Raw genomic sequence first — 23,409 nt, 5'->3', positions numbered from 1 at the left:
CTGCAGAAACCAGAGGAGGGAGTTTTGCTCAAACTTGGAAAATCATTCACTTCCTTATAGCCTTGCATCAGCTCATGGTGGGGTAGATATCACTCAAAAAATATGCACAGTGGTAATTTGTTGGCTGGGACTATACCTGCTTAACTGCAGCATGGTGAATATTTATTTAATATTACTCTTTCTCTGATTATCATATAATGTGCCTCCAGGTATAAGGAGTGGGTTTCTACATTAGTGGCTATTGGCATGAGCCATCATCTTGCTTCTCCTCTCACCATCATCTTGCTGCAGGGTTGCCAGTCAAAGTGTAGTGGCTTTTATTAGTCTTTGCCTGCGCTTATGTTGGGTTTGTTCTTATCATATCTTTTTGACATGGCTTATAGCCTTATTCTCCTGTCACATGTGCCTGCTGCTACCTGCATTTAGGGGTTTAAAATGTAATAAAAAACTTCCAGTTTGTTTGTGTTTAATATGATTTTTCATCAGCTGGTATCAAGTATGCATGCCTTTTGCATTGCTTGCATGTCCGTTCTGGTTTTGCTTTGTGTTCTTTCTGGCAGAGGCAATTGCCCAAGAGCCCAGAAATAGTTCAGAACTCCATAATAGGAGTGATGGTAGCTTATCCTACTTGAACTGATTGTCTAACTTCCTTGCATCGTCCTTGTGAATACCGCTGCAAGATAGATGAATTATATTAACTTGATTAACTTTAGATAAGTGAGTTTTTAAGATGTGACGCACGTCTGAATTCAGTTCCAACCTAACACAAATAATATTAAATATTAATAATTAATTGGAAAAATGCCAATGAACTTTGAAAATTTTGATGTGCGGGACTGCACAATCATAACCAAAGCTGTGAAGTCAAGAAATGCTGAGAATGTGGAGGTGAGTAAAAATGTGTTTTACACTGTTTTTCAGTGTTATCCTAATCTTGTATTTCTTGGAAAATGTTTTTATATAAATTCAAATGTTTTTTTTAATTAAAGTAGCTTTTTGAGTGAAAAAATCTACTTCTACTACTTATTGAAAATTATTTTTAAGCAATATGAAATGTTTTTATATAATTTGTAAAGTTTCCTTGTAAAAAGAGTTTTACAAGGAAACTTGAATTTAAACCAAATAAGGCTATGAATATTCATTGTATGACCATTGATTAGGTAGAGCTATCAGAAATAGGAATTTTGATCCATTATTTTCTGCTGACTTCTGGAAGAAAAGTTTAGTTTCTGATATTCCAACTCAATATATGTGTACCTGTTCCTACTATAATACCCTTGGAAAAAAAATCTCCAACTACTACTGGTAAGAATTTTGCCAAGGTTGTTCAGTAAGGCCTTGTAGGTTGAAATATTGGCATCATTCAAGCTTTCAAGCATGCCATCACAACCTTAAATTGGCACATTTGTGTAGTTTTAGGTCTGATCACAATTAACTGATTGTGCCATTAAGATTGGTGTCCCTGTTCTGCATTGATTGGTAACCGAGGTGTAATTTTAGAAATGAAGGACCACGTAGCTACACAAGATGCCCCATTGCCTGCAGCACACTGCAGAAAGACAAGAACAGCAGAGGAGTGGAGGGAGTTTAAAAATTGTAATTTTCACTGATTTGACACTGACACTGTGTGGTGGTGGTGGTGGATACATGTGATTTGTTTCTGATTAGAAAATAAATTTGACTTAAATGAATATTAAAAATTCAAGTATTAATCAAAATTAGACAAAAGTAAGTAACATCAAAGGGGTAATAAGGAATGGGCAAGGTAAATAGGGACAGTCCTCCAACATTTCATAGAACTGTACTAGCAACTAAACTAATTGAAATATTGCAAAACTGAAAATTGTGGTGTAAAGTTCAACTTTTTTCCTATCTATATAGCACAAAGCAAGTTCAGAAATCATACATTTACTACCTCCAAAAAATCCCTGAAAAGAAGTCTGACAAGTGAGATTTTGGTAGAGTACCACTGCTAAGGCCTGTAGCAAAAAAATATTTGCCTTATTAAAAAATTTTACTTGCATAACAGGTGCACACAGGTGTTGGCTTAAAAATCTGACTGACGGAATTTGCATAGCTCATCCCCCCAGATAATGGCGGCCATTTCCACAAGACGGGGTAATGAGGGAACCCCCTATAAATGTGTTTACTGTACAACCTAAGTTATTAAGGGTTCCAGTCAACAAAAATAATCAATTAACAACAAAAAATTTTGATAACATTGACCTCGCTCAGCAAAAAAAGTTCACTTAACAAAAAATTAATGCATCATAAGTCATCAAAAAATTGTGCATAGAATGTCATTAGTAGATTGTGCACTGGGCAACATCGAATGACAAGTAATTAACCTAAACTATGATTTATTTTTCCAAAAAATGAGATAGTTGTCACAAAAATATTCCATTCTATTTCAGGCACGGTATGTTTTTTACCACCTTTTTTTTTGTTTTAGTGAATTCACTTGACATAGTTAAAATGGTGCAAAATTAAAAGCCATCCTGCAACCTTACATAAAGAGGAGAAATGCTATAAGGATGATGAAATGAAGCTTGCAGTGGACAAGGTCATAGTAAATGCTTAATGGCATGTTCATGGATACAGTAATATCAGATCAATAATATGGTAATGTATGGATAATATAATATCATATCAATAAAGGAAAAACAAGTAAAAATCACAGAAAATGTCATTTATTCTGCATCTACATCATCTGCAAAGGAAAAGGAGGGCTTCAGATTACTGTTAGTAATATATGAGTACACTCTGCATGCTTCAAACGTTTTAAATTAAGTTTTATTTTCAGTCTCACGGATTACCCCGTTCCCAGGGACAATTCGGGATGCTTTTACTTTGGGTCTGGCTCCTTACATAACATAACATAGTGATGTTGGCGCTGAAGTGTAGGCCTGATGTGGCCTGTCACCGATTCTTTTCCTTTTCGTGCCTTGTTCATAGATCTAAACTCATGTCATTTGACCGGATCTTTTCATGACTGATGATAGTTTGAAGTAGCTACTAGACTTCCACCGGGTTTGATAAGGAGCTAGGCATTTCAAATCTGAACATATATTTTTTTTATTTTTAAGAATAACATATGGAATTACAAATACAAATATGGAATAGCATATGGAATTTTTTTGAAGATGCCATATGATAGCCCTTGCAAAGAGCTATAAAATGAGCCCAAACTTGTTTATGAAATGTTACATGGTAAGAAGTTATTAACAAAAATTGCTCAAAACTGTCCCTTATTACCCCATATGATGGTACTCCCTATCACTAGTTACTAAACACTATGCAAACCACAATACCCACAAACGGGGTAATAAGGGACGGTTTTGAGCGGGGTAATAAGGGACGGTTTTGAGCAGGGTAATTAGGGACGGTTTTGAGCGGGGTAATAAGGTACAGTTTTAATAACTTCTTACCACAATACATTTCATAAACAAGTTTAGGCTCATTTTATAGCTCTTTGCGAGGGCTATTGAATGGCATACCTATACAAAAAAATTCCATGTGCTATTTGTAAGGTGTCAGATGCAAAATAAAACCGTCCTGAATTACGCCTGGGAACAGGGTAATCCGGGACACTTGAAATGAAACTCAATTTTAAAATTTTTGAAGCATGCAGAGTGTACTCATCCATTACTAATAGTACTCTGAAGCCCTCCTCTTACATTGTAGATGAAGTAGATGTAGAATAAATGACATTTTCTGTGTTTGTTACTTGTTTTTCCTTTATTGATATGATATCACCATATTCATTCATTACCATATTATTGATGTGATATTACCATATCCATAAACATGCCATTGAGCATTTACAACAACCTTGCCCACAACAAGCTTCATATCAGCAGCCATATACATATAGCATTTCTTCTGTAGGTAAGCTTACAGGACGGCTTGTAATTTCACACCATTTTAATTGGGTTAAGTGGGTTAAGTGAATTCACTATAAAAAAGATTGAAAAAAAAAACATTCTTGAAACAGAAAGGAATGTTTTAGAAACAACCATCATATGTTTTAGAGAAATAAATCATAGTTTAGGTTAATTACTTTTCATTCTAGGATGCCCTGTGCAAAATTTTATCTAGGACATTCTGTGCACAATTTTGTGATGACCGATGATGCATTAATTTTTTGATAAGGGAATTTTTTTTGTGCTGAGTGAGGTTAATGTAATCGAAATTTGTTGTTGTTAATCGATTTTTTTGTTAACTGAAGCTGTTGCTAACTGAGGTTAAACGGTAGATGCGTTTTTTAGAGGTGTCCCTTATTACCCCGGGGGGGTGTCCTTTATTACCCCATTGTGCAGAAATGGCTGCCATTTTTTTGGAATTAGATAGGCAAGTGCCATCAATTGCGTTTTCAAGCTGACACCTACGTGCAACTTTTAAGTAAGTAAAATTTTTTAATATGGTAAATAATTTTTTGCTCCTGACCTTAGTAGAGGTACTTTTCCAAAATTGCATTTTTCACACTTTTTTTCATTGATTTTTTAGAGATAGTATATGTATGATTTCTTAACTAGCTTTATACATAATAGATGGTAAAAATGTTGAAGTTTACGCCACTATTTTTAATTTTGCAATATTTTGATTGGTTTAGGTGCTACAACATTTCTACAAAATGTGTGACGTGCGTCCCAATTTAACCTGCCTGTCCCTTATTACCCCGTTTGATGGTACTCAATAGTCCAGCACTATATGCAACAGTCTCTATCTACCAGCATTTATCGGCATGTCAGTTCTATCTTAAAATCCTATTAAATCTTAAATTTTATTGTAACTTTACTTACACCATTATTAGACTAATTCAGCCACCACTGCTTAATCCAAGTGGGTATGAAGTTAACCTCCCTGCAGTTGACTTGGGAACAGTATTTCCCCCAAAGTTTTTTTTTATCCACCCTAATAATCATCTCTTAAACTTCTAGCATTTCATCAGCCATCTTGATTTAGAAGTGACATCCATGTAGAGTTACTGGTTAAATAATGAAACATTGATTATCATCTAATTTACTTGCATCAATTGTAATTCACTACAATCTGTATCATTCATTCACTGTCAGCCATATTGACTTGAATTGTTCTCTTGTAGAAGAATAATTGAAGTTATCTACCCTCCACCACAATCACGCCTGTGTCATTAGGGTGATTAATTGGTAACCTTGTCCTGTATTGCCTTACTTCAGCGACTGCTAAGCCAAATGCTATTACATTGTACCATAGTTATAAAGCAAAGCAAGTGGTAGTGTTTTTACCAACATTTTGCAGAAAACCAATGAGAAAACACTTAAAATTGGGTCATTTACTTGGGTAATTTATGTGGTGTTTACACCAGGGTTGGTGATTTGTTTGATTTTTCTATAAAAAATAAAATAATAAAAAATCAATGATTTTTTCATGATTTTTTTTATTTTTTCAGCTTTTTTGTCTTTTTGAAGTGTTATTTTTATGTTGCAATTAGCCTACAAACAATAACAGTATATGGATCATAATGGATGGCTAAAAAAGGCACTTATTGCCTTCAATAATGGCCAACAGGCCAAGGTGGTGTTTACCACTTAGGTATTTTTGGGTAAACAATTATTGATAAGTCTATTCATTAGCTTTGTAAAGTTTGTATGGAGCAAGGTAATGAGCTAAATATTGACCATTTAACTGGCTTCAATATACAAAAACACTTCAGGAATGCAGATCTTCTATTTCAGACCAATAAACCAATACTAAACATAAACTGAACGATAACCAAACAATTCTCAAACGACTTGAAACTTGACTTAAGTTATGAGAAAAGCTAACACGGTTTGAAATAAACATGTGCACAATTCAAATATTTTATATCCATTCACTGCATTTATTTATTTTATATAGTCTTATAATTGTAATTGTTTTGTTTCTAGTTTTAAATTCACATATTTAAAGATTGAAATTAAATATTTTAATTAGAATACTCGTATTAGGGTGGAAAATCTTTCTAATTGCCTTAAAGGTCAATACAATCTCAACCTCTCAATATACAGGGTGGGGATTAAGGGTGGGGAACCCGATGGATGATTAAGGGTGGGGAACCTCCCCAGGGTGGAGAACCGATTGAGCAGTTTTGAGGTAAAATAAAAGAGTAATGGAGGTACATAAAGAAGAAAGTTTATTTCCCTAGAGGTTAGCATAACATACCATTTAGAATACTTATGCTTTGAAAAAAATATCTGGAAGATGGGGGCCGTTAGCTGCAACACACTGTTGGAGTCGTTCTCAGAGGAGGGAGTAACCGTAACAGTGAATTCCGATCACTATGCTGCAATGTTGCAAAATTTCTTGCAGCCCAGGATGGAAAACATTGTTGAAAATGAAGCATTGGGAGACGGTGGTTCCAGCAGGATGGGGCTACAGCTCACACAGCCCGAATGTCACTCAATGTTTTGAAACACATGGTCCCAGACTCTGAGGGGTGATTTACAGTGGCCTGCGGGGTCACCTGATTTGAGCATTTGCGATTTCTGTCTTTTGGGACATCTAAAAGAATGGGTGTTCAGAAGTCGCCGTCACACCCTACCACAGCTAAGGGAACGGAATATTGTAGCAGAGGTTATGGCCATACCTCGCCATATGTGTGAACATGCTGTAGACTAGAAAACTTCCGAGAATGACTCCAACAGGGTGATGCAGCTAACAAACCCCATCTTCCTGATATTGTTTTCAAAACATAAGTATTTTAAATGGTATGTTATGCTAATCTTGAGGAAAATAACTTTCTTCTTTATGTACCTCCATTACTCTTCTATTTCACCTCAAAACTGTTCAATCAGTTCTGCCCCACCCTGTATAAGCTAGCTAACACATTTAAATTGTATATTGTAATCAATATATAACAAATAGTCAAATAGTTAGTCAAAGACTACTTATAGCCTTATAAGAATTAGCTAAGCTGCAAGCTACGTACAATGTTTGCACACTTGATGCCTCTGTACCAAAAACATTCAATTTATTGGTACCTGATACACACTAAAGGCAACAAGTTTATATACCAATTTGTTATTCATAGAACATTTATACTAAACCATGAATAACAATACCTCAATATAAATTAAAGACTGCCACTCAATATATTTAAATATATAAAAATATCAAAAAAATCGAAAAAATTGAAAAAATAAAAAAATCATGATTTTTTTATAAAAAAATCAAGTGATTTAATCACATAATTTAATCATTTGATGTAATCATTGCCAACCCTGGTTTACACTATCTCCAAAAATTGACTACCAACATGATTTAAAGAGATTTGCCTTTATTCCAATTGCCTTAAAAAAGCAGTGGAGGCTAAAATTCAAATGGTGTGAGAAAATAGAGTTAATATCTTTTTTTAGACAGATGACTGTCAGTGTAGTTGATATCCATGATAGTGAAGCATTTGCTGAATCCTGCTTCTTTTGCCAAGCTATTTGCTAATAATCTTCAATGTTACATGTTAATATGCAAGTTCCATTAAATTACACATTAACCACTATCATGTTATCCATTTTCTACATCAATTTCATAGCATTGCTGTACCCATCAATTATTTGGCATTTGCCATATTGATCACAGATTGCCTTCTATGGAGAAGTGTAATTGATGACTCTGCTGTCCACCTTGCCTCTTCAAGCAAACAGATTTGAGGGCTTGCCTTGCTGATTCTAGGAAAATAGTGAACAACATTTATTGCTGTAAAATGCCTGTACATAAAATTGAACTATGATTTTAATTTTTATTTCAAATAATTGTTTTTTATTTCAAGAAATTCTCACATTGTATTTGAAAAACTGAAATACTTTGTTTGATTCTATTGCTATGATTTTGATTTTTTGATTATGTATCAAGTACAGGAAAAGAGTACAATCAGTACATGCTGCACCTTCCTCCATTTTTGTGTATGATGAATTATAATATAATTCATACTTACTAGCTGAAATAAATTATTTTGTACATAGGTATTCATTTTTACAAAGTTATCAGCATTTGAGAAGTTCATCTGTGAGAACAATGAGGAATATATTTGTCCTTTGTACAGCCTTAACAGAAGCAGGTGTAAGTAAGATAATTAGACATGTCTGCTCAACTTGTCATAGCATGTTAACCAGGACCAAGTGACTAACCTTTGGTCTGGTTAAGCCAGTATAGCAGATAATTAGACATGACAGGTTACATCTGATGCTCATTTATACAAAAGACCTCCAGATTAAGGTCAAGTGAGCCACACACCAGTCTACTCTATAGATGTTTATGAGTTTGTGTGTTGGAAACTTTCTGCTGAACTGTATAGGGATTACATGAGCATGTATCTACAATACCTATTGTGTATCTACAGGTACCTATCATGTATCTACAGGTACCGGTACCTATCATGTATCTACAGGTACCGGTACCTATCATGTATCTACAATACCTATCATGTCAAGACATTTACAAGCAGGGTTACACTGGGTAGCTGCCCACCACCCACTCGGGCAGGATTTTCAACTTAAAAAACCCAGTTTTTTTAATAAAGCCATGGAGTAAAAAGTGTTTTTTGAAGAAAACTTAGGAATGCATCAAATTGATTTTTTTCTTTTTGAACTTCAGAGTGTAATAATACTGGACATGTATTGATTCAAAGTGTAATAATACTGGATATATATATATCTATCTAAACCACCAAGGAAATATCTATTAGGCTTCTTTAATAAATACAGTCATCCCATATGAGTACCATACCTAGTGCAACCCATAAAAAACAAATTGATTAGGGTTCTAAAACATAACAATAACAAATTTTGTTAACATCTTTACTAGGGAAATATACCTTGCAGAGGTTTTTTAACTATTCAATGTCAGCCCTACCTAACTATTGGTGACAGTGGTGAATAGAAGAAAAATAATAAAAAAGTATTTATTTAATGATATTTACATACACTATGCTTAGACTATCTATAACTCATTGTTTGATATTTTTTGTGGTATCCAACTCCATAAAACAAGTTCTGAAAAAAGTTGGAATCAACTAGCAAAATAATCCTATTAATTTTTGAGCATTTAACAAAATCTCACTGTTGATCTTGGTCATCTTATCTTGTTTCTGTCATGAAGTTTATGTAGGAAGCCTCAACATCCAGTTTATCTTGATTGTTGTGACTAAACTTGTTTTTGCTACTAAAGAGTGCCTATGCGTTATCAATATTCTGTGTGGGATGGTTTAAATAACCTGTTCTTCCATAATCCATAGACTTTGACTACTGGACTTCATCAAGCTTAGAGGTGAATTTGCATCCTTGTATGAGGTTTATTTGGTCATTGGTGCTCTGCCTATGGTGTGTGATCCAGACTAAAAAGTGTGACTACTTCAGACCATAGGTCTGCCAAGAACAATTGTTTTATATCAACTTATGATATTTTCATTGTATTTTCAAAATGTGAAACTTATGATATTTTCAAAAGTGAAAGTGTTTTCCCTCTTTCATTCTTTTCTGAATATGACTTCTTCAGATTATATTCAATGATAGTTTAGTCATCAAGTTACAAGGTGGCTACAGTCTTGCTTACTGTGCTAGCTTTCCAGGAACTGTTACATGTTTTGAGACCATGTTGAACAGAAAAATACATTGATCTTTGTGAAATTGGATTAATAATGTATGGATTGAATGAAAAACTAGTTATTATAGCTTCTGACAACACTCATAATTTTTTGTTGCAGAGAGTCCTAGCCTCACTGTTGAGTCATGGGCATGACATCACTCACAGCCTCTGCACACCTGATCAACAGGGCTACTCTGCTCTTCATTATGCTGTTTTGTACAAGGATCTTGCAATGGTGAAGAAACTTATCATGTATGCAGGTAATTGAGTTATAATTTGCCTATTCAATAGTATTTGTGGGAAAATTGAGCTGAAAATAGTAGAGGGAGAACTTGAAGTCTCACATGATTCTGAAGCCCAAGTAGAAAATGTATCCAGCCTGTACAAAACGTTGGCTCTGATGGCATGCCAAGTACACTTGAGTAGCTTGTGGGCAACTCATTGATGATGTCTTGGGGTTCTTTTATTTCTTCATTAGGTTGTCTATTTATTTTTTGTCACTAATAGGATGACCAATGCTTTGGTTGGAATTCTCAATTCCAATAAGAGAATATACTTTCCTATTGTACAGCTGCTTACCTTTATTCTCTGTAGTTGGTGGTTGATGATGTTAACCTCCCTTTGAAATTGGTTATGCCGCTTATAACTACTTGAGATCAAATTTAGAAAATTCTGCTTCACTCGTGAATTATTTTCTAGTAATATTAAAGCTGCTAGTAACCCATATTGAATTATTCATTGTGTACCATATTAAACATATGAATGTCAGTGCTACCCTTATGGAGAAGAATTTTTAAGTTAATTATTTCAAGTCCAATTTACTAAAAATTGAACTTGTCAATTTAAATTTATCCATCTAATTTTGACTTGCTTTGCTACTTTATTGTTTTAGATTTTGCAGCTGTTCTTTAGAGATTCTATTTCTGTACTAAACCGTCTGGACGATATTCTTCAACATACTTAGCTCCTTGGGATACTAATTGAGTTTTTTCATTCTGGTAATGTTGTTCCTGACCATGCCACCGCTGAGCTCTTAGTAGTGGCTTAGTGCTTTCTCAACCGAGTGCAAGTTACAGATGTGGAGGTCAAGCTGTTTGCATGTGACAGTTCCTTGCACTTCCTTTCAATGTCTTTCTTGGGTTAGAGATTTATGTACATGTTGGGGTATCACCCAATGCATTAAATGTTAACAGCATAAAACTACCCCTTGTAGAGGTGGAGTTCTGTTCCTGGTCCATTCCTTTTTGGTTAGGCAATTCTTAGAAATTCTAATGCTTATATTCACTGCTCATTGAATTCGGATATTGATATTGAAAAGTAATTTGTTTTATTTTGTTGTTGGAAGTTATTATTGTTTGATGTTCATTGCAGATAAAAGGTGCATAAACTTGGAGAGCCATGATCGATCCACTGCTCTGCTGCTTCTCTGTAAAAACAGCTCAGCCTCGGACCTGGAGGTGATTAGGGCAGGTCTTGGAATGTTTCATATGCTATTCAGCCTAACTACAACTGAACATGAAACAGACCAAACTCTGAAGATTTTCATGTGCATGATCATGATTATGAGAATTAAGAATATGCTGAATTTTATAACAACTTTGTTTTGATACAGTCTGAATAGAAATATTCACACATGTAGGGTACTAGTCAGGTCACTACAGCTTCTCAACGATGTCCGAAACATTGTCTAAAACTGCTTATTTTTCTTTACTCCTAATTCTGCTCTTAAGTTGCTGAATTTTATTTCTCTGTATAAGAACAGTTGTTTCTTATCGTTCTGTCCTGATACTTCATCTTAAATTCACTCCACTAAATTTGTACCTATTTGTTCAGGAAGAAATATTGGCGAGCCTTCTACATGCTGGGGCAAATCCCAACCTGCCTAAAAATGATCCATTTTCCCTGCCCTTATTGTGCGGTATGTCACATTAATAATTGCTCTAGCTTTAGTTAGGAATGCATTTAAGGAGTTTTTATCAATATAGGTATTATATGCAATCTATACCTACCTATAAGAAATTCTTGATTATTATATCACTTTGAGAACCGTACTAATTGCTGCCTAATTTTCAGATTAATTAGAACAAAATTAGGTAGATGAGTCGCATCTTGAAGACGCAACTTATTTCTATTGCATGAACAGCGCTTATAACTTTTTGGAAAAATCATTCAATTATGCTTGGCTTGTGCCCCTTTTTAAGGACACGGAAGAATTAGAGCAGAACTTTGCGCTCGACAGTGAAAACAGCACATTATTGGATGCCAATTTTGCAGCCTTGGAGAGGCGCTGGTGGCGAGGAGCTGAGCTATTGCTGGACGCAGGGGCGGACGCCAGAGCGACGGATTTTGAGCACAATGAGCTTCCAGCCACATTCTTTGCCCGGGTGCGCGCAGCTTTTGATTCAGTGAAATATATACGTCCGGATTTGCGGCTGCACAATAAACTGTTCACAATTATAATAATTTTAGTGCACTCATGTATAAGGATGAATAATGTTTCATTCCATGTTGTAGATTTTGTAATGTTATGTTGCTACTTACTTCCCTGTTTGTGTTTGATCTTTCACAGAACGCAACGGTCATTATTCCTGTATCAAATTCTCAAGTAATTGCCTATATTTCTTTCTTTATGGGGATCTGTGGGGTAAGTGCCAGTCATTACCCACACAGTAAACCAACAGGATTGTAAATGAAAGAGACTGAAACTGAGATTTTACTGCAAGGCAAATTAACAACAAGGTAGGCTTTGAATATAAGTATCAAGATGGAAAAATAGTGTAAAGAATAATACCCTTGGCAACGTGCGTATCTGTTGAAAAGTATATCTAATAAATAATCGTCGTTGAAGATAAATAAAGAAATAATAATACAATATAACAATTATTCAGACAGTGAAAAGGAACATATTATAGCTTAAACTAACCTGCAGCGGGGATCAGCCGAACAATAATGACTAACGAGAAAATTCTGTGCGTGACGTTAACTTCCTACCGGTGTTGCCAAGGTAAAGGTGAATTATTGTTTTATTACAAAATAAAAGTCGCAAAATGGCTAACACTACAGATCTCCTTAAAATCGGTTTGCCTCTGATTTATATTTGTGATTTTAATTCAGATACTACGGAAGCAATGTCAACTTTTTCGTGAGCTTAGTTGAGCTTAAGCATTTTATCTGGAATATATTTGTTATTTCAGGATAATTTTGAAATACTGGGGAACCTTTTGAGTAGAGGATGTGACTGCCCTGACCTCAATGATTGGATAACTAATAGAAGTCTAACAGATGCCCAGTTGAAGACCATATTGCCGTACACATTGTCTCACCCTGGGATTAATAAGTAAGTAGTATAGCTGTGTAAGATGTAAGAAAACCAGCTTATGTGAATATTTTGAATTACTCGATAACTCAAGTATTTGGATTAGCAAGAAATAAGTCCATATTCCGAATGAAATAAATTCTTCATTAATCAAATGCGATGTTAGATTCAATTTTCCATAACTGGTTCTATTTCTGTTACATAGGCTGCAGCTTCTGCTGGATGCTGTTGCTGTATCGTACTACGAGAGCGCTAAGTACATTCTGGAGCATCATGTGTTTGAAGAGATGCATCAATTTGCGCACATATTCAACTTTATCTTTGCAATTAAGAATGGAATCAACTGGGCAGACAAAAACAAGTAAGAGTTCTTGAATAGATCCTGCATCTATTCAATGCAAAGTTTCTTTTGTGGCATTTTCTGAGTTTGCATAAAGACAATTAATTCTAATGGGAAATTCTGTGAATTAAAGTGAAATTCTGTGTAAATTAATTCTAAATTAATTCTAATTTCGAAATAATTCATAAAAACTCGTTTCTTTTAAGGCGTGGTATTTCCTTGATAGTTAAAACGACAATGAAAGACTCAATCATGCTTGAAATTTCTACAAATGCTGATATTTGAGTGAAAAATCTAAATTTGTCATCAGGTACCTAATGGAAGTTGATTTCTGGCAAAATATTCTTGAAGCTTTACTGATCCAGCGGTTGTGATCTGAAAAGGATTAAACTTCTAATCCGCTTCATCATTGATTAATTTATGTGTCCAAACAAAAGTATTTTTCTCTCCAGGTATATAACTGCCATAACGAAGAACATCTTCATGAGTGAATTGAACAAGAACGACCTGTTCATGTTGCTTTTGCTGACATGCGCCAGGTCAGTTCCTGTAAAAGTTACCCCTAATTATTCAACGGTAAATTATATGATGAAATTCATTGCGGTTAAATGTCTTTCTTACCATTATTGTTGATTTCAACTGAAATAATTTTGGAGCTAGTTACTCGTCTTTTACTTCGTCCTATAGATTGTTGAAGCAGGTGCAAGCTGAAAGGATTGTTGAATTTATCTTGCCCTTAGGTCCTGCCCGATGTATGAAGACGGAGAAGAGTGTTGCGGTTCATGCGACGTCAATGTCGAACAAATCTGGATCAATATAGAACATATTCTTAGTCTAGCCGAGCACAATGGTCTGCCCATCAAAAAGTGGAAGCTAAGCTTGAAACAGCTTCGATGGGCCTTTTTGATGCACTATTTTATATTACCATGGTAAGTTCTCAACTGTGGTTAGTAAGTAAGCAGGTTAATTTGCTGGCATTAGCATGATAGCATTATCTGCAAATATTTATTAATTGGATCTCTAGCTGTCAACTATTATAAAAATTAGCACTTGAAAATTTGCTCAATAGATCTACTTGTAGATTAGGTTTAAGTACTGAAAAATAAGGAAATTAATTGAAAACAAGAGCCAAATATAATAGAAGATTCAAATAAATACAAATTAGTTTTAAATTTGATGCATGTCAATATTTTCTTTAGACAATTTACGTACTTTGACTGCTACTCCCAAAGTATACTGTTTAGCTGGGATGCCACTCGTTCAAACTTGAATAATTTTAGTAAAAGACATGTCAGCGAGACGGTAGATGATGCGCCGTTTTTGTCTCGGTGAGTGTACTCCGTTCTTGTCTCGGTAAGTGTACTCCGTTCTTGTCTCGGTGAGTGTACTCCGTTCTTATCTCGGTTAGTGTACTCCGTTCTTGTCTCGGTGAGTGTACGCCGTTCTTATCTCGGTGAGTGTACTCCGTTCTTGTCTCGGTGAGTGTACTCCGTTCTTGTCTTTTCTTGTCTCGGTGAGTGTACTGCATCCTTGTCTCGGTGAGTGTACTCCGTTCTTTTCTCGGTGAGTGTACTCCGTTCTTGTCTCGGTGAGTGTACTGCATTCTTGTCTCGGTGAGAGTACCCATACTTGTCTCTGTGAGTGTACGCCGTTCTTGTCTCGGTGAGTGTACGAGATTCAGAAAATATCGTGAGCTTCTATTGGTACACGTCGCCTGGAACGGTAACTGATATCTTTCTGGGCATCGTACACGGTACATCTGTAAGTGGTACACGGTATTTATTATATGACTGCTATTAAAATATGCAACGCATAATGTTGACCTTGAAATAACATAGTTTTCTGAGCAAATAGAACAGAAATGTTAGTGCGATACTCAAGCTACAAATAATTTTGGAATATAATGCTGATAAATAATAATTTTATAAATCTTATCAGATGTCTTACAATACTGCACCGAGACGGCGCATGAAGTGGTACCGACAACTGTTCAAGCTGTTGGCAAAAACTGCTGTTGTAAATGAAGGGAGCTATACGATCAGTTCTATATTCAACAAAAATATATTCAATCTATCTATAGATGCAAAAATATAAATTATAAGTTGCATCGACTTGTAGGAGATAGTTGTGGAAAGCAGATGCATGTTAGTGGCCAGTACTGCCCAATACCCCCGTCACCTTCCCGTGAAGTTAGGTGCCTAGAGCCATAGGCGCCGCAAGTCCGCAGGCACTGCCCCTGCCTGTACATTCTTCATGGATGCTACACTCCAGCATGCACCTACCGCCACACTTACCCCGACTCTCCAGTCTCCACTCAAACAAACGTAACCGGACCTAACATGACCTCATTGGCTGCAAAAAGGTGGAGCTTTGGCTTAAGTTTGCTGGTAGTTATTTGCTGGGATGTAGCTTCCATGATGACTACATAGACTGGAGAAGTGGCTGTGGACTTACGGCGCTATTGCTTCAAGCATTTTCGGAATTGGCGTGGAATGCGTTTTTTTCGTTATCGGTGACTTCGTAGCTTTGAGGCTGAGTTTAGCTGCGCATGTTTAGGCTGGGCGTTGGCATCAGGGCTAGTTTAAGAGTCAAATTTGTGGGCAATAGCCAGCTGCTCACACTTGAATAGTTGTATTTTTCTCTTTCGATTGTACTATTAAGGAATGAACAACAGAAAGTAGAACTGTTCTGTAAATCCAAGAGAACTTGTTCACAATCTTTGCCACATATTTATTCCAGCCGTTCTCGTCGGATGATCACCTGAATCGTTTGAAAGTCGTAAATCTTATGATTCTAATGATACGTCTGTAAGGATTCGAATATTACTTGAGGTCTTGTCTTTCGGGGAGACGCCCAATATTGAAAGAAGTTCGATATTCTAGAAATCTCGTTGTGCTACTTATTATCTATGTATTCCTTAATATTTAAACATACTGGGCAGTGATATCACGGAAATAGAGCTTAACATCCTCAACGTTGTCCTGTTCCGGACAACTTTATGTTTGCTTCCCCTCGTCTTGAAGCTCCTGCCACTGATGAAACAGAAAGGTGAGTGTTGTATTTGGGAGGGAGCATGTGCTTGATTTTCACTGCTTCAATTTTCAGGCGTACACAGGGTTCGTACCGGTCATGGGAAACCTGGAAAGTCATGGAATTTGATTTTTTATTTTCCAGGCCTGGAAAGGCATTGGATTTTATTTCAGGTTATGGAAAGTCATGGAATTTGCAAATAAAAGAAGAAAAAAATGAAGCGTTTTCCTGTGTTGCGTGTGTTAAACTGTTTGTGCAGTCTCTTGTTTCCTGCGTTCTGATTGGGAACCAATCACGTGAGCTCGGTCACCTAGCTCAGTTGCATTGGACAACTTTTTGATCTGCAGTGACAGCGTTCCATCTTCAGCGTGCAATTTCTACATCACCATGCCTGGAAAGTGTAAATTTCATGACTTGTGGTTAAGAATAGACGCTTATCGTGACTGACTTGCTCACCATCCAAAGAATGAAGGTATGGCGATATCATTTACATTGTGCTCGAAAGACTTCGATGTGTCAAATATGGGGAAGCAGCTTTGAAGAGCCGTGCCACCTTTGAAGAGCTATGAAGAGCTATGCATTTACACGTTTGATATTTATTATCTGTAGGAGATGATGGAATATGCACGGTTATCTTTTAGTCATGCTAAACCTGACGTATACAAGTCTTGGAAAATTATATTGATGGTCATGGAGAGTCATGGAAAAGTCACGGAATTGTTTTCAAAAATACCAGTACAAACCCTGCGTACACGGTCTTTTGGCAGAGAATAAATAATGAATATCATCGGCTGATATGAAACAGGACTAAATATAATGTATGATGTCAACATTATTCTCGAGAAGAATTTAAAAGCAAAGGAAACGTCAAGTAAATTCACCATATGTTCATGAAAACGTTTGAGAGACCAGCATCAGAAGGTAAAGAAAAACTTGAAGAATACTCCTACAATTAACAGTGAAAGTCCAAGTATACACGAAAAAGATCAAAACATTAGTGACGAGACATCGACAAAGCGACATAAAAACCTAACGATTTACATATTCAAGGGTATAGGAACTGTACGCGTTGTTGAGTCAAGGCGCTTCTGCTGCAGAAAAATTGACATCCAGATTTCGTGAATATTGATTTGCATGTTTTGCTGGTAAATGATTTAAAAATTGGTTCCGTCTTCAGATATCAGGACGTTGTTCCTGCCCAGATGCTGTCTAACCTGGTATATTAATAAAGATGTGTGCTCTGCGCATCAGCATACGTCGGAATGACGTCGTCTACACATGTGTTTCTGAGCATCGCGGTAGGGGCTTTCGTTCGAACATGTTATTTTCTAGGCCTTTTCACTTGGTTGTGCGCTTTTATGCCGAACAGTGCGACGTGACTGTGATATAGCGATTTCAAGATATTTGGAGCCACTTGTGGCAGATCCAAAGATCTAAGAATCGTCGCATATTTCTAAAAGTAATCCTTGTCTTAATAACGCGTATGGTTCTTATTTCTTTGATATTGTTATTCGATAAGTTTTTTGTCGTTTTCTCGTCACTTAGGTCTTTTTTTGTGGATATTTGGATTTTTGCTGCTGTTTTTACTTATATTCTCTAAAGTTTTATTTTTTGAACTGCTGATGAAGCTGGTTTCCGAAATGTTTTCAGGAATATTGGTTGAATTTACTTGGCGATTACTCGTGGTGAACTTATTATTTTAGCTGACATGATATGAGTACTTGTATGCTCATAAAAACTCTCGAAACACTTGCGTATTGACACTTTCCAGGTTTCCGGCTGACAGTATCATCGGCGGTGGCATTCTTATCTAGTCCATGCCTTCAAAAAATTTCCCAAAGCCTTCAAAAAACTGACGTTGATATCCAAGCTATTGTGCGCCCGCCGGAGTCACCGTATCGAATCCTGTTAGAGCTGACCAGGAACTGCTGTGAAGAGGGACAGTGCTGGTTCAGGTGGGTTCGTTTAGATGAAAGTATCTGCATTGCAATATATCATTCGATGCAAGGTAGCTTCACAGCTGATACATATGTAAAAGTCTACAATACCACCAAACACATCATACCTACTCTTCACATTGGTGTTTTGGCCTCATGCTCCGAGCGTCATCGCATTTTCATTTGTGTGCCTCAGGTCGCCCATGATGACGGAATTGTGTAGGAGTGCCATTGAAACAGGACGTAATTTCCTTGTGCTTATGCTGCTCCATCTCGGCGTGCACGAATTATTCCTGAAGCCGGAGTAAGTGTCTCAGCCAATTATTGATTTAAAATTATGGGGCTTGCTGGATTAATATTAAAATAGTCCAATGAGCTAAAAATTTCCATGATGCTTAAAGTTGATTCTTCTGTCTTCTGGAATAGCGAGACAGAAATTACATGGGAGCGTGGTGAAAGTAGGCGGCTCATATTCTCCATTGTTCACCGTTATGCTCCGAGGTGGAAGCTTCGGTCTCCTACGCCTTCTGGGTCTCGTTGCGATGACGCAATGAGACCGCTGAAATATCGCCATCGTCCAGAAAACGTAATTGCACGTTTACATCAAATGGGTACGTTCAAATCAAAGAGGCAGTTTAATTAGGGTTAATGGACCTCCTTCTCAAATTCACTCAAAGAAAGGATTTACTGAAACTTCGGCGTACCAAATTTGTACTTTTAATCGGAGTTCCCCAATTTAGGAGGCTGAATTTTAAATTATTTGTCCCCGTCTTTATCAATTAAGTAGTGCCGTGAGAAGTAATTGATTAACGTGAATAAAAGTTGATCACCTATTACAGTGCTGAGACAGAATACATCTGATGTGTTGGTAGTTGGCGATTAAATAAATGCATATACAGGGTCCGCCATATTTATGTCAATGCATGTTTTTTGTTATTTCTCAATGAAACAAACAGATGCATTGTTTTTTTATTGCATGAGCTAGTAGCCAAGAATTATCTAAACAATTCTCAGACATATTTATTCAATATGACCACCCTTATTTTTAACGACGGCCTCCAATATTCGCGAGAAATCTTCACAGGAGACACGCAACATTTCTTGAGGGATCAAGTCCCATTCACATGTCAATTTAGACTTCAAACTATCCAAAGAATCATGAGGTGTTCTGCAGACCCTACGCTCTAAAGTAGCCCACACAGAAAAGTCGAGAGGATTCAAATCAGGCTTCTTGAGGGCCATTCATTTTTGCTAATGAACGCTGGGATGTGACCCTGAATCCAGTTTTGGGTCATTTTTGAGCCATGTGATGGGGCAGAGTCTTGCTGAAAACTCCTTGGTGAGCCGTTGAAGTGTTTACGGGCCCAAGATATGAACACAGCTTCCAAAATGTCCGAAATATATCGCTGGCTGTTCAATTTCACTCCTGATGGGACAAAAACGAGTGGGGACCTCCCAGTGGCGGTTACCGCTGCCCAAACAATCACGGACATGGGATTTTGACGTCGTGTTGCTGTTCTGGGTGCCACCGATCCATCCCGACTCCAAACTCTGTCATTTTGACGGTTAACGCTTTGTTCAATGTCAAATTTTTTCTCGTCACTGAACACTAAGTTGGGCAGCGTGCCATCCTCAATGAGATCCAGAATGTGCTGGCATCTTTCGAGCCTCATTCGTTCATGACGGTCTGTTAGTCCATGCCTTGTTTGCATCTTGTAAGGGGAAGTTTTGAGGTCATCTTTGAGGACTCTACGCATTGATGTCTGACTGACTCCTGCTTCTGCAGCCAATTTTGCAGCTGAGCGACGAGGGTTTCTCCTCAACTTCTCCCTCGTGTTTTTGACCAATTGTTTTGTTCGGACACTTCGTTTCTTTTCTTGACCAGGTCAATTGCATGTTCCACCAGTTTACTTGAATTTTTTAACACATTCCACACAGTTTCACGACAAATTTGGAGCTTTTTTTTTTTTGCAATGACTGAATTACTCTCGCCCTTTTCACGAAGGGTTATAATTGCATTTCTATCTACTGCCATAAGTAATAGTAAATTTAGACACCTTAGACTTCTGCAATACAAAATAGTTGAATTAATAGATGATATTAAGCTTCATTATAAAAGAAAAGTCTCCTAGAAACCAATTTATTTTTATAGAGCAAACATCCGCTGCCATAAATATGGCGGACCCTGTACTTACTTGCATATATATAATTATGAATGAACTTATGTGGAATCAGCAAAGACAAACGTTCTATTCGTAAAAGCTTTACAATTATTTGATATTGGTCTATTAGCTTAGCATTAATGAACATTGAATATTGTTGGTGTGTAGCGCCGCTGCGGTCGCTGAAGGAGCTGTGTCGCCTCTCCATCCGCGCCTGCCTCGGCCACTGCAGGATTGAAGAGAAGACGGAAGGCTTGCGAGACGTGTTGCCAGCTCCTCTTAGAGAATACCTTTACTTCCGCCACGACTTCCCCATCTTCCCGAGGATTACTCAACTTCCCATGGAATTTGAGGAAGACGAGGAATTTGAGGAAGACGAGGAATTTGAGGACGACGAGGAATATGAGGAAGACGATGAATATGAGGAAGACGAGGAATTTGAGGAATATGAGTAACCGTTGATACGGTGACTCGTCTTGCCTGGGACCGTTGATACAGTGAATCGTTTTGCCTGGCATGGTTCATACGATGTTTTTTTTTCTCCTGGGACTGTTGATACGGTGGTTCTTCTACCCTGCCATCGTTGATACGGTGCATTTCAAGTGGTGATGATTCACGGATGTAGCATTGAACCCAAATTTCTTCACTAAACGTATCAAAATTTTAATTTGACTCATTATTGAAGATTCAGGTGAATGAAACAAAACGGAGTCCTATCTATCGTCAGCGAAACCCCAAAGAGACAATAAAGATAACATTCCCATATCACAAGAGTATTTGCTTTGGTATCTTTAATAGGAATTTTTCGATTTTAGTTACTTCGACGACACAAATTTTTCATTAAAACTACGGAAGATGTTTTGTAGGGCTACGTCGACGGCTACGCTGATGCGAGATTATTTTGGTGACAATAGTGGGACAGAGGAGGACGTCCAGGGATTGTGCTCAAAGACATGTTAAGGATTCCTTGTCAGACGGATGTGTGACTTAGACTTGTTCTTGTGGTGAATAAAGAATATTGACACCAAGTGATTTATTTTCCTATATTGTATCAAGGCTTCCATTTCAAATATTTTTTACGTTCTTTTCCTTGTGATTAGAAGGAAAACAGCACAACAAATTTATCATCTGTGGGTGATTCCGCATTTTTTTTCTCGTCCAAGTTTAAATTTTTCTTATCTCAGCTAATCGCGCAACTTTCGTTCAATAATGTCACATTTTTGATGGCATTTCTGTTGCATTAATCATATAGATACCAATAAAATCTACGACGGAAAATGTATTCTTAGACAGAGCGTGATATTTAATGCCACGTTTAACCACAAGCTCTGTAAATCCAGACCCAACCTTTCTTTATCCTGACATTCCTTAATTGCTTACCATACTGAATACCTACTTATGAATACTATCGCTAGGCTGTTAGCTCGGTTTAATAGGCTAAAAACGAAGTTTAATAAGAAAACGGTGATTTCAGTCTTTCCGGTGATCCTTAATGAAAATTTTTTTAATTATTGTTACTGTGACTAGATTACTAAAATTGATGTAGTGGGTTGCGGGTTCGATCCCAGCTTGCTAAGACAGTCCTAGTCAAAATAGGCAAGGTGGTCGTGTGGGTCAGAAAAGCTAGATTTGAGCAATGAGTTTCGGGTCCAAAGCCCAGCAAGCTGCTAGAATTCTGCGATGTCAAGAATTGGCGTAAGGCTACATTTAGCCTAATGAACGCCGTCACTATTACTTGTAAATTCTCAGCATTGTCACTGCAAGGGTATCGATGAGGCTGAACGGCATCAATCGAATTGGTGGGTAATAATTGACGAGTTAAACAGTAATTTTTATTGCATATGAACTGATAGACAAAAATGAATACTTAATACTCAACACGTTGACTACGAAGAGGTACATATGCGTACCACGAAATGTATTTCTCCAGGACGTAGTGGTACATAATGCAGGTTGCCTAAAATTGGCCAAATCCGAGAACAAAAAAGGCCGATAACTCAATATATACTAGTTTATATGTAGGTTCCACTATAAAAATTTCATTCATTTTTTTGCAGTATTTAAAATTTAATTAGGAAGTAACCCTATCATAAATTTTTGCTGGCCAACGCAATTGAGAAAAACTAAATCACGGAATTTATCCGGAAAAAATGACCGTCTGGCAACCCTGTTTAAAAACAGTAAAAAAATGAAATAATAGTACAAGATGTGGCAATCGTAGTCAACGTGTTAAAGCAATGTCGAAGATATTGGAGGAGTATAGATAGCCAACGGTAGAGTTACAGACGATGGACGGTTGAGTTACAGACGAGTGAAAGCAGAGTTACAGACGACTGACGGTAGAGTTACAGACGTCTGATGGTGGAGTTACAGACGACTGACAGTAGAGTTACAGACTGACAGTAGAGTTACGGACAACTGACGTAGAGTTACAGACGACTGTCGGTAGAGTTAAAGACGACTGTCGGTAGAGTTAAAGACGACTGTCGGTAGAGTTACAGACGACTGACAGTAGAGTTACAGACGACTGACTATAGAAGCACAGACGACTGACGGTCACATAGGCCTATTGATAACGCTGCTGGGGTAGTCTTGCCCTTAACTCGAGTGTACCAGATAGTCTCCTCAACCGGAACTGGAATAGACACAAGAGAGATCAGCATGACCCCTTAAATGTTTCAATGGTACAGAACATAACGATCACAGGTCTTACTAGTGGAGATTATTCATCAAGGGGCACATTAAGCACAGGGCACAAGGGCACATTACTAACCTATGGCGCTTGCGGCCAGAGCAAGAATGGCTGATGGCCGGCTAATGAACTCAAATTATGACGCCGAGTAAGTATTACCCTAGGGTTAACTAGGAATGGCTTGATCCTTACAATCACCTCCGTGTTTTATTTGAAGTCATTATAGTTATCCATTCCATTTAGGGCCGTCGATCCCCGTGAAGGACTTGCTCTCTCCCAGGGTCCCACACCAGGCACGCCCTCTGGTGCCTCGCCATGTTGGCGGCCGACAG

At 37.2% G+C, this 23,409-nt stretch overlaps 1 protein-coding gene across 2 annotated transcripts; it reads left to right on the top strand.

Annotated features, from left to right (window-relative positions):
- Positions 1–686: 686 nt before the first annotated feature.
- Positions 687–21,409, top strand: LOC108670507. 2 transcript variants are annotated; one of them, XM_018157982.2, is made up of 14 exons: positions 687–888; positions 9,719–9,860; positions 10,972–11,057; positions 11,434–11,518; positions 11,875–11,984; positions 12,795–12,937; positions 13,122–13,277; positions 13,709–13,795; positions 13,997–14,185; positions 16,198–16,304; positions 18,058–18,241; positions 18,420–18,527; positions 18,650–18,834; positions 20,554–21,409. In XM_018157982.2, exons 1-14 carry the CDS (start codon positions 802–804, stop codon positions 20,838–20,840), a joined length of 1,956 nt encoding a protein of 651 aa, XP_018013471.1. In that variant the 5' UTR covers positions 687–801; the 3' UTR covers positions 20,841–21,409. The 2 variants fall into 2 exon arrangements, with proteins under 2 accessions (XP_018013471.1, XP_047739729.1); XM_047883773.1 differs by lacking the exon at positions 18,420–18,527.
- The last annotated feature ends 2,000 nt before the right edge of the window (positions 21,410–23,409 follow it).

Source organism: Hyalella azteca, unplaced genomic scaffold (assembly GCF_000764305.2).
Source record: "Hyalella azteca isolate HAZT.00-mixed unplaced genomic scaffold, Hazt_2.0.2 contig13656, whole genome shotgun sequence".
NCBI classification, from domain to species: domain Eukaryota; kingdom Metazoa; phylum Arthropoda; class Malacostraca; order Amphipoda; family Hyalellidae; genus Hyalella; species Hyalella azteca.
This window is presented reverse-complemented; position numbering and strand designations above follow the sequence as displayed.

Excerpts from the sequence above, each read along its gene's own strand:
- LOC108670507 (XM_018157982.2), top strand. The coding sequence starts at position 802 with ATGCCAATGAACTTTGAAAATTTTGATGTGCGGGACTGCACAATCATA. Across the intron at positions 12,938-13,121 it reads TCTCACCCTGGGATTAATAA|GCTGCAGCTTCTGCTGGATG; the intron begins GTAAGTAGTATA and ends TCTGTTACATAG. Across the intron at positions 18,835-20,553 it reads TGCACGTTTACATCAAATGG|CGCCGCTGCGGTCGCTGAAG; the intron begins GTACGTTCAAAT and ends GTTGGTGTGTAG.